The sequence below is a fragment of the Myxocyprinus asiaticus genome, chromosome 9 (genome assembly GCF_019703515.2).
Source record: "Myxocyprinus asiaticus isolate MX2 ecotype Aquarium Trade chromosome 9, UBuf_Myxa_2, whole genome shotgun sequence".
NCBI classification, from domain to species: Eukaryota; Metazoa; Chordata; class Actinopteri; order Cypriniformes; family Catostomidae; genus Myxocyprinus; species Myxocyprinus asiaticus.
In genome coordinates, this window is record NC_059352.1 from 13,585,792 (window position 1) to 13,605,274 (window position 19,483).

At 43.3% G+C, this 19,483-nt stretch overlaps 1 protein-coding gene across 1 annotated transcript; it reads left to right on the forward strand.

Annotated features, from left to right (window-relative positions):
* Nucleotides 1-3,380: 3,380 nt before the first annotated feature.
* On the forward strand, nt 3,381-19,229 carry LOC127446407 (uncharacterized). The gene is made up of 9 exons (XM_051707313.1): nt 3,381-3,442; nt 4,040-4,324; nt 12,691-12,807; nt 12,900-12,985; nt 13,538-13,714; nt 14,192-14,279; nt 14,373-14,437; nt 16,981-17,112; nt 18,242-19,229. Exons 1-9 carry the CDS (start codon nt 3,381-3,383, stop codon nt 18,361-18,363), a joined length of 1,134 nt encoding a protein of 377 aa, XP_051563273.1. The 3' UTR covers nt 18,364-19,229.
* Nucleotides 19,230-19,483: the final 254 nt, after the last annotated feature.

Consider the following 19,483-nt stretch of genomic DNA (forward strand, 5'->3'; position numbering starts at 1 on the left):
TGGCTGATGTCTTGAGATGTTGCTTCAATATATCCACATAATTTTCCTTCCTCATGATGTCATCTGTTTTGTGAAGTACACCAGTCCTTCCTGCAGTAAAGCACCCCCAAAACATGATGCTACCTCCCCCACACTTCATGGTTGGGATGGTGTTCTTCGGCTTGCAAGCCTCACCCTTTTTCCTCCAAACATAACGATAGTCATTATAGCCAGACAGTTACATTTTTGTGTCATCAGACCAAAGGAGATTTGCATGTGCACTTGCAAACTGTAGTCTGGCTTTTTTATGGTGGCTTTGGAGCAATGGTTTCTTCCTTGCTGAGCAACATTTGAGGTTATGTCGATATAGGATTCGTTTTACTGTGGATATAGATACTTGTCTTCCTGTTTCCTCCAGCTTCTTCACAAGGTCCTTTGCTGTTGTTCTTGGATTGATTTGCACTTTTCGCACGAAACTATGTTCATCTCTTGGAGACAGAATGTGTCTCCTTCCTGAGCTCTATGATGGCTGCGTGGTCCCATGGTGTTTAAACTTGCGTACTATTGTTTGTACAGATGAAAATGGTACCTTCAGGCATTTGGAAATTGCTCCAATATATATATATATATATATATATATATATATACAGTATATACACTACACATTTTATGATAGGTCAAGAAAGGCCAAGACCAATTTTGAAAGTAATAGTGAACAACAAATTATTCTATGGCAAATGCCAAAGGAGTCCTACTCATTGGTGAGCATATATTTTAGCTTATGTGACTCCTCAAAAAGAAAGAAAGAAAGAAAAAAGAAAGAAAGAAAGAAAGAAAGAAAGAAAGAAAAGGTTCAGGTCATCCTGTTCCAAATAATAAAAATATTCGATCCTGTTGAATAAGAAAAAAAAAACCGTTCTTACTTCTAATCACACTACAACATATTTTTTTTATTTTTTTATTTATTTATTTATTTTTTTACATAATCAATAGTTGCGGTATTAGAAAACAAAACTGGTTCACTAAAAGATTTCTGGACTAAACAATCAAACAATGGCAAGACTTATTATCCATATGAGCCTTTTTTTTTAAACCTTTAAGGTTGCCAGGAATTAGCCTATGTACTGCTCCTCCTTGCAGTTCCCGACACTTAGTTTCTTCAGCATCTTTGCAAGTTTGCAGGAAAATTCTTGCATCATTTTCCTTGAAAGCTTGTTGTCAGTTCTCCCTTAAAATTTTAAAGAAATCTTGCCTCCACTGTATATTGCCCTGAAGTTTCCCAATTCAGCCATTGTATTCGTGCTTCCAATATTTGATTGTAAAGTTCCCCATAATAAAGCCACGGAATAACAAGAATGGACTATTTCTTTCTTTGTCATTATGATTTCACAGCATGACAGATTTTGTACAATGAAGCAGACCCTTGTTTAATAATAACATTCCATAATATAATTTATGATTTTGCATAAAGTAATCTATCTGTATTTTTGCTCTTTTAGTACAGTGATGTGATAAGTGAGCACTGTCAAGTGTGTTGGTGTTTGTGGGCTTAAGTGTCTTTGAATTAAAGGTCATAGCTGACATGCAAATCTGTGCAAGTTTTAGTATTATCTTACACACATACAACACGCACAGAGAGATTTTTTTAAGTGTCCATTAACTGTTAGTTCTGCACAGATTCTTTTACTTATATACTTCTTACTAATAAATGAAGAAGTTACATCGTTCACTTGAAAACTTGATTCTGCATGGTCATTCCAGGTTTAAATATTTTTGTACAACGACCACAAAACATACAAATAACTGCTGTCCCAGGTTGTCTAGCTGTTCATTTCTCTGGGATGACTCTGTGGTCTCTTTTTTTCATATATAAAAATATATTTTCAGTTCAAATCTATATTTAATGTCCATTTTTATATATATATATATATATATATATATATATATATATATATATATAAATATGTGTGCTTTAAGAAGGATAATGTGTAATAATTACACAATGAACACCTTAAGGGTGACTGGCTGATCACCAAGGGTTCATTTTGAGATAATGACTGGCTGACTGGTTGTATTACTTAATTGTCATTGACTGAGTTAGAGGCAAAGCTCTAGTTGGGGGTTCACTTCCAGGGGAGCTCAACACACATACACTAATTGTCAGCCCAATGTCACTTTTTGATATAAGTAAATTGTTAATAATTATAAGTAAAAAATTTAAGTAGGGGAGACCAGGGCTAGAGGTCTCATGGGAAAGTTTTCACAAGGGCTATATCTCAGTATATTTATAGTCAAAAGTCTAATTGCACAAATATGTCCACTCCTCCTGTCCACTTTTTCTCTCCTATCCACTCTCTCTGACCTGGGCATCAAAGGAACTGCGCTTGGATGGTTTAAGTCTTACCACACAGGCAGATCCTTCAAGGTCACCTGGAGAGGAGAGGTGTCCATGTCACACCAGCTGACCACTGGTGTTCCTCAGGGATCAGTGCCTGGACCATTTCTCTTCTCGATCTACACTAAATCACTTGGTCCGATAATTAAGGCTGTGGTGGAATGTTCCGCCCCTCCAGCTCGTCATCGTCACCCCGCCTCTTAGGGCCGCCCTTCAGCAAGGCTCATGATGGGAGTTGGGCAGGAGAGTGAGAAGAGGTGCATAATTAATAAACCTCTTTCTGACAGTGGTAGAAGAAGCACATGTGACATGAATAATGCTTCATCACTGCTGTCTTTAAAACACAGAGTGCACCTCTTCTCAGGGAGCTGGCTTCAAATCTCCATGTATGCACACACTGGCATCCTCGCACACCCAGGACCAGAGCTGGGAGGTTTCGGACGAGTTGATGCGATGAGCTGCCTTCCCCTGTCACCCGCCAAGGATGCCACCGCCCCTCACGCTGTGGACCCTGGAGGGGAGCATGTGTGGCCGGCAGACCCAGCTCATGCCTGGGCCATTCCATAGACACTACTTCATGGAGCCCCGTTTCACTGTGAGGATGCCAGATTCCTCCTTTGTTATGAACACTATTCCCCCCTGGACACATTTTCCCCTTTTATGGACTTTACATTTACATTTATGCATTTGGCAGACTCTTTTATCCAAAGCGACTTACAGTGCCCTTATTGCAGGGACAATCCCCCTGGAGCAATCTGGAGTTAAGTGCCTTGCTCAAGGACACAATGGTGGTGGCTGTGGGGATCGAACCAACAACCTTCTGCTTACCAGTTCAGTAATTTAGTCCACTACTCCACCATTTACTCCAAGGCTTGATGCTGCACCCACTGTGTTTGTCTCTTGCTCACGCTGCCACAGTGGTGGAGAATCCAGGCACTTTTGTGGGCAGAGACGGCACAACTGGGCACTAACAGTGACGTCACTCTTCCTCTCATTCGCCGGTTAGATGGAAAGCCTGGACTGGGATGGAGAAAACACGGGGACGGCCTCCCAGCTGCAGCAAAAGGGGTAAGTGGCACTTAATAAGCATTTACCCAGTGGCTGGCTGAGGCTGTCATATTAATATGTGTTTTTTCTCTGTTCCCACCTGGGTGCGAGTGAGAGGGAGAGCTGGCCCGGAGAGGTATCCCCCATACATCCACTCCGACTGTAGGGCCTGGTTGAGGAAGTAGCATTCCTGTGTGGGCAGCTAAAGAGTGTGCACCTCTGGCTCTGAACTCCATGGTTGGATAGGAGCATGTGAGGAGGTGCCGACGGGGTGATGCTAGGAGGGGGGATGTGGTGGAATGATACGCTCCTCCGGCTCATCATCGTCACCCCACCTCTTAGGGCCACAGCCGCCATCGCGCCGTGGACCCTGGAGGGGAGCGTGTGTGGCCGACGGACCCAGCTCATGCCTGGGCCATTCCATGGACACTACTCCGCCCTTCACGGAGCCCCGTCTCATCACGAGGATGCCAGATTCCCCCTTTGTTATGAACACTATTCCCCCCTGGACACTTTATTTTCCCCTTTTATGGACTTGTTATTTTGATTATTATTTCCAATAAATGCCTCTCCGAGGCTTGACGCCACACCCACTGTGTCTGTCTCTTGCTCACCCAGCCACAAGGCATATGGCTTTTCCTACACTGCTACACAGATGATATGCAGCTCTACCTGTCGTTCCAGCCTGCCTCTCAGAGATATCGGCCTGGATGAAGGTGTGTCAACTTTAGCTAAACTGGCCAAGACAGAACTCCTCGTGATACCAGCCAAACCTTCTGTTGACCACAACCTCACTATTAATCTTGGTTCAACTACACTCACACCAACCAGGACCACTCAGAACCTGGGAGTGGTGGTAGATGACCAGATTTACTTCACTGCCCAAATCTCATCAACTGCCTGGTCTTGCAGATTGGTGCTTTACAATATCAGAAAAATCTGACCTTTCCTGTTTGAATATGCTGCACAGCTCCTGGTCCAAGCTCTGGTCATTTCAAGACTGGACTACTGTAATGCTCTTTTGGCCAGCCTCCCAGCTAGCATAATTAAGCCACTGCAGATGCTCCAGAATGCAGCAGTGAATCTGGTCTTCATTCAGCCAAAGATGGCTCATGTCCCCCACACTTGATTTCACTCCACTGGTTACTTTAAGCTGCCTGCATCAAATTCAAGGCTTTGACTCTGGTCTTCAGGACAGCCTGTGGAACAGCACCCTCTTTCTTCAATTCACTCCTTCAGGTCTATGTCCCAACTTGCTCTCTCCGGTCAGTGAACAAGCGGTGCCTTGTTGTCACATATAGGCACAAAAGACAATTTCACGATCATTCAGTTTCTCTGTTCCTCTGTGGAGAAATGAGCTTCCAACCTCCACACGATCTGCTTCTACAGTACTACAATATTCCCCCTCTCTCCTTTACCAAATAAAATGACAATGGAATCAGCTACAGTGCATCAGCCAAAAAAAGCAATATCTTCAAAAACAAAAACATGTTGGTTACTGATGTAACCTCTGTTCCCTGATGGAGGGAACGAGATGTTGTGTCGATGTAGTGACATTAGGGGTTCGATCTTGGGAACCCCAATCACCTTTGCTTAAAATAGAAAAGGCCAATGAAAATTGGTGAGTGGAATTTGCATGCCACTCTCCGCCCCGGACATACAGGTATAAAAGGAGATGGCGTGCATCACTCATTCAGATTTATGCTGAGGGGCCGATAGAGAGTCCCGGCCATGTCAGAGGCTGGTTCAGCACTGCAGCAGGAGGGACACAACGTCTCGTTCCCTCCATCAGGGAACAGAGGTTACATCAGTAACCAAGATGTTCCCTGTCTGTCACTCACTCGATGTTGTGTCGATGTAGTGACACTAGGGGTTCCTATAGGAAACACCACAGGCACTGAACCGTGTCACGAGGTATGGAAGAGTGGACAAAGGCATGCTGCTGCATGCCTCGCAGCCAGTGCTCAACCACGTCGTGACCTTCCAGCGAGTTAGGCAAGGCATCTCCCTAGTCTCGTTAAGGGGGGAGGAGGCACTTACCCAAGTAGGCTACCGGCAGTGCCTTTCTTAATTTGCTGTTAAGCAATCTCCTGCCGAGATTGTGCTGGGAAGTGCTCTTCCCTCTCCAGGAAGGAGAGCACTATGGAGACCACATCCTGCCAGAGGGAGGTTAACATGTGGAAGTACGTGTATGGAATGTTACCACAGGAGGACCCTATCTACAGAGAGGGTACGCAGCACAGTGGCCGAGGCAGAGAAAGCTCTGACGAGGGGAAACATGGTTCACCTAAGGGGAAACCGAACAGTGGAAACTCATCATACGGGATTACCAAGGGGGAAACACCACACATGGAGCACTGAGCCCGAGCACACGGGCTCACCTGAAAAAGGGGAATACCACGAGAACTGGGCCTGGTGGCGTTATTCCTCTGCCGAGTTCATCATAAACAGTGCTTAAGAATTAAAGAGGCATCCGGAGTTCACCGGGTACGGGGAACTGTTGTGGACAAAAAGGCGCACATTATCACCTTTAAAAAATTAGAAAGGTGCAATGCAAGCGGTACACTCAACCAGCCGCCCGGTCTACCTGCTGTTACCGTGTAACACTCGGGTTGAAACCGGGTCTATGCGTAGGTTATAAAACCTCGCAAATGTATTGGGTGTAGCCCAACCCGCAACTCTGCATATGTCTGCTAGAGAGGCCCCCCTTGCCAGTGCCCAGGAGGACGCAACACCTCTAGTGGAGTGCGCCTGGACTCCCAAGGGGCACGGCAAGTCCTGAGACTTGCATCCACAATCCAATGGGCTAATCTCTGCTTGGGCTTAAAGGGAGCTCTCTGTAGGGCAGGTAGGACAACAGAGAGATCCCAAGAGGGGATCAGGCAAGGTCTAGGAGGATTCAACCTCCTCGCACCTTTGAGGAACCTGTTGATCAGGTCATGCTGTTGTGAGGATCTCCTGTCCAGTGTATTGTGGTGAGCTGCTATGGCAGCCATGTACACTTTCAGGGTAGAGGGAGACAGCCATCTCTCCAGCCCTTCCTGAAGGAAAGACAGCACAGACCCGACAGCGCATCTCTGTGAGTCTTCCCCATGGAAAGAACACCAGTTGGCAAAAAGACGCCACTACAAGGCATACAGCCGCCTTGTAGAGGGGGCCCTGGCCTGAGTGATCGTGTCTACCTGCTAGGTCTTCCACGTCCCGTCCAGGAGCCAGACGTGGAGATTCCAGAGATCCGGCCGTGGGTGCTGGAGCGTGCCTTGCCCCTGAGTGAGAAGGTTCTGCCTCAGGGGAATGCGCCAGGGAGGCGCTACTGTCAGGAGCATCAGATCAGAGAACCAAGTCCGGTTGGACCAGTATGGCGCAACGAACAGGACTTGCTTTTCATCCTCCCTGACTTTGCACAGAGTCTGTGCAATGAGGCTCACAGGAGGAAATGCATACTTGCGCAGCCCCCGTGGCCAGCTGTGCGCCAAGGCATCCATGCCGAGGGGGGCCTTGGACAGGGATTACCACAGGGGGCAGTGAGTGGAGTCTTGGGAGGCAAACAGGTCTACCTGTGCCTCCCTGAATCTCTCCCAAATCAGCTGGATTATGTGGGGGTGGAGTCTCCACTCCCCGTGGAGCATTACCTGCCATGAGAGAGCGTCCGCTGCACGGGTGAGGATGCCCGGAAGGTGAGTGGCTCGCAGAGACTTCAAGGTCTGCAGACTCCAAAGGAGGAGGCGGCAGGCGATTTGCGACATGCGATGCGAGCGTACGCCACCTTGGCGGTTTATGTACGCTACGGTCGCTGTGTTGTCGGTTCAGACCAACACATGCTTGCCCTGAATCAATGGCCAAAGGGCCAGCAATACCAGCAGCAACTCTAAGCAGTTGATGTGCCATTGGAGTCGGGGCCCCGTCCAGAGCCCCGATATTGCTTGCCTGTTGCACACGGCACCCCAGCCCGAGTTTGAGGCATCTGTTGTGAGCACGATGCACCTTGAGACCTGCTTTAGGGGAACACCTGCCCGTAGAAACACCAGGTCCAACCAAGGGCTGAAAGTCTGATGGCACTGTGGCGTGATGGTCACACACCGGGTGCCATGGTGCCATGCCCACCTCGGGACTCGAGTCTGTAGCCAGTGCTGAAGCGGTCTCATATGCATCAATCCGAGGGGGAGAACCACCGCCGAGAATGCAAAATGCCCCAGGAGCCTCTGAAATTGTTTCACTGCACCACTATCTTCTGTCTGAAGGTCTTCAGGCAGGTCAGCACTGACTGAGCACGTTCGGTCATAAGACGTGCTTTGAGAGTGACCGAGTCCAACTCCATACAGAGAAAAGAGATGCTCTGCACAGGGGAGAGCTTGCTCTTCTCCCATTTGACCTGAAGCCCGAGTTCAGTTGAGGTGCTGAAGCACAAGGTCCCTATGCGCACACAATAGATTTCGCGAGTGACCTAGGATTAGCCAGTTGTCGAGATAATTGAGAATGCGTATGCCCTGCTCCCTCAGCGGGGCCAGGGCAGCCTCTGCGACCTTGGTAAAGACGCAAGGAGACAGGAACTGACCGAAGGGGAGGACCTTGTACTGGTATGCATGTCCCTCGAAGGCAAACCGAAGAAAGGGTCTGTGTCGAGGAAGGATTGATACATGAAAATACACGTCCTTCAGGTCAATGGCCAGTGGCCGGTGACTGGGGTGGGCGAGCAGCCCCAGAGACCAGGACACTTACCTGTTCGCTGGCTGTCTCTTGACGGAGAATGAGGGAACAGGAGGTACTCGCGTTCGCCTGATTGACCGGAAAGACTTCCAGCGCCTGGCCGTTGCGAGTGCACTGGCCCAGGGAATGAGGAAACTGCTCTTTTATTGACCATGTGGGTGCCAGGGCCCAGAGGGCACTCGGCGATGTAATACTCACCACGCGCTGGGGCAGGGGCGATGGTGGGGCTGGAGAGATGCCCCAGGCCAGACCGGTCAGGGGTAGTTGCCTCATCTCTGGGTGGCACATGTCAGGACCGCCTCGAAGCCCATCTGGGGTTCTTGGGGGCCGGCTGAAGGATAGGTGGAGTCGACTTCCCATGGGAGGAACTTTTTGAGGCCGGCGTGTGGGCTCCGATGGTACAGGAGCCAAGGCTGGCACCGCAGGGGAACAGCTCTGGCGAGAAGCAGACGGGGTGTGGGACCTCGGTGGACTGAATGCAGCTGGGTTGCGCTATGGCAGGATGTGTTTGCCTCGGTCTGCTTCCTCACCGTCGAGAACTGATGGGCAAAATCCTTGACGGTGTTGCCAAAAAGCCCCCCTTGGGAGATGGGCACATCAAGAAAGCGGACTTTCTCGGCATCATGCATCTCCGCAAGGTTGAGCCACAGGTGCCGCTCTTGGACCACAAGAATGGACATTGTCACTCGCCCCGTGGTGCGCGCCGTGAGCTTCGACGCACGTAAGGTGAGGTCGGTCACAGTGCGCAGTTCCTGCATCAGCCCTGGGTCGGTCCTACCCTTGTGCAGATCTTTCAGCACCTTGGCCTGGTGGACCTGCAGTATGGCCATGGCTTGCAGGGTGGAAGTGGCCTGACCCACGGCCTTGTAAGACTTCGTCATTAAAGAGGAACAGGCCTTGGAAGGGATCCTTGGTCAGTCATGCCAGGTGGCTGCGCCCTGCGGGCATAAATGCACTACTACGGTGTGCTCTACCTGGGGAAGCTCGACATATCCCTTAGCCGCTCCGCCATCGAGGGTAGTCAGAGTCGACAAGCCTGCGAAACGTGTACGGGCAGTAAAAGGTGCCTTCCATGACTTCATTAGCTCCTCGTGCACTTCCGGGAAGAAAAGCACCGGGGCGGGGTGCGGCCGTGAGTCGTGCTCCGAGCCCAGAAACCAATCATCCAGCCGCGAACGTTCAGGACAGAGTGGAGGGTTCCACTTCAGCTCGATGTCCGCAGCTGCCCAGGCAAGCACGGCTGCCATCTCAGCGTCCGCCTCATCCTGTGCTCTACCGCCCGTGGGAGCAGCCACGGTGGCTCCTTGTTTCAAGAAGAAGAAACTGAGCCGCGACCGCAACGTTCTCATGGGAATGTTCTCACAATGGGAACACAACCTTTCCATGAAAGCTGCCTCAGCGTGCTGGTGCCCCAGACACTCGAGGCAGATTTCATGGGTATCTGGAGGGGAGAGATAACGGCCACATCCAGTAGCGCAAACGTGGAAGGACATCTTTAAAAAGACGGCAAGCGTTTGCGCAAGCTCTTTTAGCGAAAATATACTCTTTTGAATATACTCTTTTAGCACCCGCAGACTCAGGCTGCCAAAGCGCCCAGGGGAAGCACCACACTCAACCGTGCGAGGGTGACCGCTGATATGTGCCGTAAAAAAATCCAGCAGTGTAGCAATAGGTGAGAGGACGAACACACAAGCATTCGGCTCCGAAGAAAAAATTTGAATGAGTGATGCACGCCATCTCCTTTTATACCCGTATGTCCGGGGCGGAGAGTGGCATGCAAATTCCACTCACCAATTTTCATTGGCCTTTTCTATTTTAAGTAAAGGTGTTTGGGGCTCTCAAGATCGAACCCCTAGTGTCACTACATCGACACAACGTCGAGTGAGTGACTGACAGGGAACTGTAATTAGGCGTATATTGTTAATTGTATTTGTTGTTCATGTGAAAAGATGCTATAAAAAATAAAACAAATTATAATTATTTTTGTTGTTGATGTTGTTGTAAGTAAACTGCAATACAAATGCAGTAAATCTAAAGAATGCAAGTTACAATGTACAAATAGAAAAAGAAGCTGATTGATTAAACTGTCTAGTGGCTTTAAACTGATTACAGTAGAGCATATACTGTGCTAGATAATGTAAAGGCACTGGTTTTAGAAAGTATGAGTGCTTTGTGAGTTCTGCAATGTATAAACTTACTTTAGCCAGTCTATTGAGCAACTTGTCAGAATAGAGTTCTCAAGGAATCTGACAACTGAAGCAAGAAACTTTTCCGTGGTCTGGTTGCTTTGGTCTGGACGCTCTTTAACTTTCTCAGAAAGTGTCACCATACCAACAGAGGGTTGAGAGATCCTTTCTGATGCTGTGCTTCTTCCTTTTATTCTACGCAGTGTAGATAACCTTGATAACAAAAAAGCTGGCAATCAGACAAGGCATCAGGACGGAGTCCTCTTAACTATAAAAGCTGGCGAGGTTGTGAGTTTGCAGAAGCTCTTTTAAAGGAATATACTGAATCAATTACACATTAAGCTCTTTTGACAACCTCTCTAGCATGTTTTTAATATATGGTAACCTACTAGAAAGCATTTTTAACACCTTCCATTTTTGGTGGAGAAAAGCGTTGTTCTAGTGTGGATGAGGGGTGTAAACATAGCAAAATTAATACTATTTTTCAAACAAAAATGTGTTAGTGTGAAAGTAAGATACTGTACCTTTTTTGGCTTTGACAAGGCAATCCCAGAACGCTCTGTGATGAGCTCGTTGAAAAGATAAATCCAAGATGGCGGACAAAGCAAGATTAATTTTGATTCTAAACTAAAATCCATTTCAAAATCGTAAAAAGGTATTTTTATGCTCATTGCAGTATACAGTAAATGTATTTTCTCTTCAGTCATCTGTATTGAAATTAATAGAATGCAACATTGCAATTTTTCCCATTTGATTCTTCCATAGAGATTTCATAAAATCCTTCATAAAAGTGAGTGTCATGGAGGTTGGGCGTGGTCATGTGTCTGCCTGCGGGAGAGGGAAATCTGTAAGGCTCGTCACCTGGGCTGTAGTTACTCTAACACCTGTCTCTCATTATAGTGATGGCAGAGGGAGACCTGATAAGGCCCACCAGAGTAGCAGAGAGGAGAGAGAGAGTGGCCTAGAGCAATAGAGCTGTGAGAAAGTGAAAGCTACTTTGAGTTGGCCACCAGAGCCTTTTTTGCTTTGTGTTTGAAAGTGTGCATGTGAAGCTGAAGTATATAATAAACACTCAACTGTTCGCTGTCTCCTGACTCCTTCATTGCCCACGAACCTATCCTTATCATATACCCACAACCTCATATGCAGTGAAACTGTGATTGCACATACACTCACTAAGCACTTTATTAGGAATAATAATCAAGTGCCCGACGTGGTCTTCTGCTATTGTAGCCCGTCTGCCGTCAAGATTCAACATGTTGTGCATTCTGAGATGCTATTCTGCTCACAACAATTGTACAGAGTGATTATCTGAGTTACCGTAGCCTTTCTGTCAGCTCGAACCAGTCTGGCCATTCTCTGTTGACCTCTCTCATCAACAAGGTGTTTCCGTCCGCAGAACTGCCGCTCACTGGATGTTTTTGTTTTTGGCACCATTCTGAGTAAACTCTAGAGACTGTTGTGCGTGAAGATCCCAGAAGATCAGCAGTTACAGAAATACTCAAATCAGCCCGTCTGGCACCAACAATCATACCACGGTCAAAATCACTGAGACCACATTTTTTCCCAATTCTGATTGTTGATGTGAACATTAACTGAAGCTCCTGACCCGTATTTTCATGATTTTATGCATTGCACTGCTGCCAGAAGATTGGCTGAGTAGATAAATGCATGAATAAGTACTGTAGGTGTACAGGTGTTCCTAATAAAGTGCTCACTGAATGTATTATAAATATTACCTTGATTGCCACACCCAACCATTGTTTTCATCACAACCAACAGTAGATTATAGACATTGTTATTCTAAAAGATGAAGTGTGTCATTTCTACGGCACTAGCACTACCAAAAGGAACTGCAAAGATAACCACATTCTTTTTTTAAAACAGGTTTCCCAAACACTTCCCTTAACCTCCACTGGTATAACAAACAGATAGTCCTGCCCAAAACTAACGTCATTTGCTGAGCCAATGTTGCTTTGTCATGCTGGTGGGAATGCTCAAAAAAAAAAAAGAAAAAAAGAAAATAGCAATGTTCATAGCTCATACACTCTTCAGGAGGTCAACCTACGAATGGCTTACTTACAGTATTCTGTGCATGTTAAGCTAGGATAGAAGAAACCATTTTAACATAGACAAAAATAACATCACCTTTAAACCATTAAACACCCTTTTTTTCTTCCACCAGAGATGTGATAGCACATGTTTACCTTCCCTTTCCACAAAAAGATTGCATTGCCTAGATCACATGCTCCCCAAAACAAATCTTAGGCAATATCCAGCCAGTTCAATAAGCAATTACAAGATTTTATAGACATTTATAGATTTGTCCATAAAACAACATTTTATACACACACTTTGTGTATCATTCTCTCTCAGTCCTTGCCTCATTGGTTTTGGCCTTTCTCGTTTTCTCATGTGTTTACGCCTCTGCTTGCTTTGTGGGCGAGCTGAAACCACGTCACAGATCAAGAAGAGATCACAGACTATAAAGGGGTAAGAATAGAAATTCGATAGCAATCTTCAATTTACCACTTTGATAGAATGGACACTGCTAAGCTCTGGTTTTCACTTCTCTGTGTTTGTAGTATTTGGATTTTGAGTCTGGCTATCAACTGTGACTGGACGTCTGAGTATACATTTCAAGGGAAATGTTGTAAGACCTGCCCTTTAGGTAAGACCACCATAGAAATTCCAAGACTTAAATGAGCACTGTCATTGCGATCTGAAGTTTCAGTGTCATTCAAAGTAATTACTGTATCCTGCTTCTTGATTTTTTATATGTGCTTTTTGTTCATATTTTTAAGATTGTCATGTCTGTATATTTACAGTGACCCCCAAAAGTATTTGGACACTTAAGCTACATTTAAAAATGCATGAATGTAATTTCATTAGACAACAAAATATCTAAATAATGATAAAACACTATATACTATTCAAATTTAAGATGCAAAGTATATGTACACTTTCTGGTGGTCAAACTTAGAGCAATGCCCATGGTTAATATGATGAATTACACCCAAGGTTGCTCTGCTAGGACACCTGTGCAAACTTCATCATACACTAAAATGACCTTGAGACCAGTTGATTAAAAGTAAATGCAAAAATAGAAAATTGTTCAAGCATCCTTTTTTGGGGTTTGAATGATTTTACACCTTTTATATTAAAGAAACTTGACCTTTAACTTTTTAGACCTCAATAATTGTTTCCTTTTTATACTGTCCAGGTGAATATCCCAAAGAACATTGTAAAGAGAACAACAGTGACAGTGTGTGTGAGAGATGCTCAACGAAGTTTAAGGACAAATGTTTCTGTGAAGGCAAGATTTTATGCAATGACGATGAATGCTCTAAGTGTGTGCCCAAAGAAAAGTGCAAACCAGGTCATCAACTGATGAGAGAGGGTAAGGTCTTTATTTTATTATTTCATTACACAGTTATTACCTACACACATGACTGGAAAGGCTGCAATGTTGGATATTTATGATCTTCGTCTAATTCATCTTCTCTATGTATCTTTCCTGCCCATTAGGGAACTTTTATTGTGGTCTTAGTGTGGAGAGGGCAGAAAGACACCTGTGAGAGAGGGCTTAGAGTAGACCACACTTAAAAAATTAAAAAATAATCAAAGCTGATGTGTGTAATTTTTTCATAGCCTGACATAGAAACATTGGCTCAGCCAGTGGTGTGAGTTTGGTGTGGGAAAATCTGTTTGTACAATACAAGACCAAGATCTGTTTGAAAACAGTGATTAGTTTAGCAATTTGTGGCACAAAAATTACACACTTTAGCTTTAATTCAAAAGCCACATTAATTTTTCTAAATGCATACAGCTATTTTAAATTCATCATCTATCTTTGTTATTCTTTGTGTTTTTGCAGGTAATTTTAAGTACGAATACCACTGTGAGCCATGTCCAAACACCATGTTCAATGACGCTGAGGACAGCAAGTGTAAACCATTTGCAAAGTAAAGCTTTGCATTTGCTATATTTTAATGAAGTTCTTAAAGAAGAGCTTGTTGAGATTTTATATAAGTTGATAACTAAGTTTCTGAAATCAGGTGTGATGGCTTGCGTGTGATCTTCCCTGGAAACAGTACCCACAATGCAAGATGTGGCCTTGATGGTTTGTACTTTTTTCTAAAGAAATATGATAAGGATGTCTAAAAAAGATGTCTTAATAAGGATGTCTAAAAATCATTTTATAGAAATTACTAAGTTTCTAGCTGATAATGCAGATTATAACTAGATAAAAACAAAACACTGATTATAAGTATATAACTCATGCCATTTCCCAATATTTTTTAGGATTTACATGACAGTGGGAGCCAAATATATACTCTTTATATACTCAGTATACATGTATACTTTTTGTGTAGCACTTTACAAAAAGTTATATTCAAAAAATGTGTTCAGTCATGACAACTCTCTGAAAGATTTAGCATGTTAACGTGGGTATGACATATTGATAGGATATTGGTCTTGGTGGATTAGATCTGCAACGCTGCTGCTGCAGAGCAAGTACAAAGACTTGCTACTGCTAGAACATTACAGACATACTGAGTTAAGCATGTGGACATGCTGCTGCTGCCGCACAATTAGAAAAACACAAGACATGCTGCATCATACATGTATGACATGCTGCTGCCCAGTTACGTAGACATAAATACAATCCCCATGTAGCAGATCTAGACAGGTGGAGCTGGGGAGATGGAGGGTATAGAAAAAACTCCCTCTGCTGCAGAGAAACCGGCAGCAAGTTGATTGGCTGCCCGATTACACATCAGAGGACCTATCAGCTTGCACAATGGGATCCGATTGGCTTGACATATCACATGTAAGCGAGCTGACTGGCTAATAGATAGCAAGTTCAAAGAACCTATCAGCTTGCTCCATTCAAAGTTTCATGCCTGAACTAACAATGATTTTGTAATGTTAATTTGTCAAAATACTACTGTTTATTGTTTGTTCATGTTAGTTTATCGATTAACATACATTTTAACCTACAACTTTTAATGTAATACATACATATATATATATATATATATATATATATATATATATATATATATATATATATATATATATATATATATACACTATATTGCCAAAAGTATTCGCTCACCCATCCAAATAATTGAATTCAGGTGTTCCAATCACTTCCATGGCCACAGGTGTATAAAATGAAGCACCTAGGCATGCAGACTGCTTCTACAAACATTTGTGAAAGAATGGGCCGCTCTCAGGAGCTCAGTGAATTCCAGCGTGGTACTGTGATAGGATGCCACCTGTGCAACAAGTCCAGTCGTGAAATTTCCTCGCTACTAAATATTCCACAGTCAACTGTCAGTGGTATTATAACAAAGTGGAAGTGATTGGAAATGACAGCAACTCAGCCACGAAGTGGTAGGCCACGTAAAATGACAGAGCGGGGTCAGCGGATGCTGAGGCGCATAGTGCGCAGAGGTCGCCAACTTTCTGCAGAGTCAATCGCTACAGACCTCCAAAGTTCATGTGGCCTTCAGATTAGCTCAAGAACAGTGCGTAGAGAGCTTCATGGAATGGGTTTCCATGGCCAAGCAGCTGCATCCAAGCCATACATCACCAAGTGCAATGCAAAGCGTCGGATGCAGTGGTGTAAAGCACGCTGCCACTGGACTCTAGAGCAGTGGAGACGCGTTCTCTGGAGTGACGAATCACGCTTCTCCATCTGGCAATCTGATGGACGAGTCTGGGTTTGGCAGTTGCCAGGAGAACGGTACTTGTCTGACTGCATTGTGCCAACTGTGAAGTTTGGTGGAGGGGGATTATGGTGTGGGGTTGTTTTTCAGGAGCTGGACTTGGCCCCTTAGTTCCAGTGAAAGGAACTCTGAATGCTTCAGCATACCAAGAGATTTTGGACAATTCCATGCTCCCAACTTTGTGGGAACAGTTTGGGGATGGCCCCTTCCTGTTCCAACATGACTGTGCACCAGTGCACAAAGCAAGGTCCATAAAGACATGGATGAGCGAGTTTGGTGTGGAAGAACTTGACTGGCTTGCACAGAGTCCTGACCTCAACCCGATAGAGCACCTTTGGGATGAATTAGAGCGAAGACTGCGAGCCAGGCCTTCTCGTCCAACATCAGTGTCTGACCTCACAAATGCGCTTCTGGAAGAATGGTCAAAAATTCCCATAAACACACTCCTAAACCTTGTGGAAAGCCTTCCCAGAAGAGTTGAAGCTGTTATAGCTGCAAAGGGTGGGCCGACGTCATATTAAACTCTATGGATTAAGAATGGGATGTCACTTAAGTTCATATGCGTCTAAAGGCAGATGAGCGAATACTTTTGGCAATATAGTGTATATATATATTAGTAATTCACATTAAACAAGATTAATTAATGCTTATCTTATAAATTATTCAAAATATCTAATGCGTTAACTAATGTTACAAATACAACGTTATTGTAAAGTGTTGTCTTTTTTGTTTTGATTAAAGGAAACTAATTAATTCTCTAAGTCAAATGTAGTTTTCAAATACTCCTTGTATTACTAACAAAATAGATAACAAATAGATTTATTTATTAGATGTTTGTTTTAAGATATTTTCAACATTTTAAAAAACATCTGTTTAATTTATTTCAGTTTAACTGGTTTTACCATGCTCTTTACACTTTTCCTAACAGACAAAGGAGAAATCAGCAGCCCAAATTTTAATCCGGTTGTGATGGCTTCTTTAACAATCACTGTGTTGATATGCCTGGTACTTATCATGCATACTGCTTTTCAAACTTACAAACACAGGAGGCACAGAAAAAGTAAGTGACACTTTCATTCTCGTTCAGTTATCAATCTCTATTAAGCCAGCTAAATGTTACGAAATTTTAAGAAAATATTTACCATTGCTACATTCAATTACAAAACAAAACAAAAAAAAAAGTTCTGTGGCGATGCTATGATGCAGTGTATTCCATGGAAGTGATTACAATATTTAGGCTACATATTATGGCACTTCCAAATTACCGGTACTTCAAAGACCAGTCTGAAAAACATGGTCATATCGTAATACTTTTTGTAATAATTAATCAATATATATATATATATATATATATATATATATATATATATATATATATATATATATATATACACCGATCAGCCACAACATTTAAACCACATGCCTAATATTTTGTAGGTCTCCCTCATGCCGCCAAAACAGCGCCAACCCGCATCTCAGAATAGCATTCTGAGATGCTTTTCTTCTCACCATAATTGTACAGAGCAGTTATCTGAGTTACCGTAGACTTTGTCAGTTCGAACCAGTCTGGCCATTTTCTGTTGACCTCTCTCATCAACAAGGCATTTCAGTTCACAGAACTGCCACTCACTGGATGTTTTTTTTTATTTTGGCACCATTCGGAGTAAACTCTAGAGACTTTTGTGTGTGAAAATCCCAGGAGATCAGCAGTTATAGAAATACTCAAACCAGCCCATCTGGCACCAACAATCATCCATGCGATTATCTAATCAGCCAATCGTGTGGCAGCAGTGCAGTGCATAAAATCATGCAGACACTGGTCCGGAGCTACAGTTAATGTTCACATCAACTAACAGAATGGGGAAAAAATGTGATCTCAGTGATTTGGACCGTGGCATGATTGTTAGTGCCAGATGGGCTGGTTTGAGTATTTCTGTAACTGCTGATCTCCTGGGATTTTCACACACAACAGTCTCTAGAATTTACTCAGAATGCTATATATATATATATATATATATATATATATATATATATATATATATATATATATATTCAAATGCAACAAAAAAGTACTATTTTCACATTGTGGTAAATATTTTGTATGAAACATACATTTTCTTTTTTTTTTCCCAATGAGAACTGGAGGTGTAGGGAATTCACGTGTCTGATATGATTGCATAATTTCACAGTAAGCCAAGCATGCACACATAGGATGGGATTGCCCTCAGATACATGCAGTTGCCAACTATCCAAGGAGGAAATTGGTGATGACAGTGACTCCAAGACAGCCTCAGAAATCTCTCAAGTGTGATATTCTCAGCTTTCCTTGAAATACAATAATGCAACAGAACTTTATTGTCAATTGTAGTTTAAATTTGAAAGCTCTCTGTGATTTGAAGTCTCTGTGAGTCTCTCCCATTTTGACTAGATGACACTGACTGGATTAACATCTTTAAAAAAAAAAAAAAATCTGTTTTGAATTTATGTAAAGATGAACCATGCAGCTTTACAGGTCATAGATGGTCTCTTTACCTGTGGAAGGAGTAAACTACAGTTTATTCACCTGTGACTCTGTTGAACTGCACAAAGTTCTCATCACTTCAATTCCAATATGGATTCATGTAAGAAGGTATTAGCAAAGAAGAAAGTTGCAAAAGGTGGTGTGTTATCTTTTCTGTGATCAAACATTTACTCTCTAAAGCTGAGTAATGCAAGAGGATGTTTATCTGTTCTTCGCTAGAGTACATGTACACTTTGTAAGTGTAAAACCATTAAAGGACAGACTTTCAGACTTTTACAAGAGTGGGGAACAGCAGATACTGAATTATGTAGTTATGTCACTTGTGTAATTAAACATTAGGCCTAATTCAGTTTTAATTTCTTGTAGAAATATAATTCGTCATGTTTAGTTTGACTTATTGTATTTATATTTTTCTTATTTTTTATTCCCTGGCATTATGTAGGATCGAGAGGGTTTACTATATAGTGCACATTATTTCCCAAATTAAAATAGGCCAATGTATGGACTTCTTTTTAAATGTACATATAAACCTCATTATCAAAATAATTTAGTCAGAAACTGCACTTGCCTTGTTAAAAACTTGTTTAAAACGTCAAGAAAAGGCAAGACTTCCTCCTTTGCTGCATATTATTTTGATGTTTATTTTTAAATTATGCTCTGGAATGTGTGAAAATAAAATGTTTTAAATATTAGCACCTTGGTTAAAGATTTTACTCTTACATGTGTTGAAAGTGAAATATATTTTATGAAAATATCTGACTACATTCATCCAGGCCGATTAATCTTCTAATATTTGGCCATGATGAGATTATCAGCATCAGAGGATAACTATGCCCACTTGGTCGGACTGTATTTCAAATATTTTATGTGAGTTTTGAGTAAATATCGTGATATCAGCAACAATAATAAT

Coding starts and splice junctions, on each gene's coding strand:
- LOC127446407 (XM_051707313.1), top strand. CDS start 3,381: ATGGAAAGCCTGGACTGGGATGGAGAAAACACGGGGACGGCCTCCCAG. Junction 3,443..4,039: donor TCCCAGCTGCAGCAAAAGGG/GTAAGTGGCACT, acceptor TTGCTCACCCAG/CCACAAGGCATATGGCTTTT. Junction 14,438..16,980: donor TGCAAGATGTGGCCTTGATG/GTTTGTACTTTT, acceptor TTTTCCTAACAG/ACAAAGGAGAAATCAGCAGC.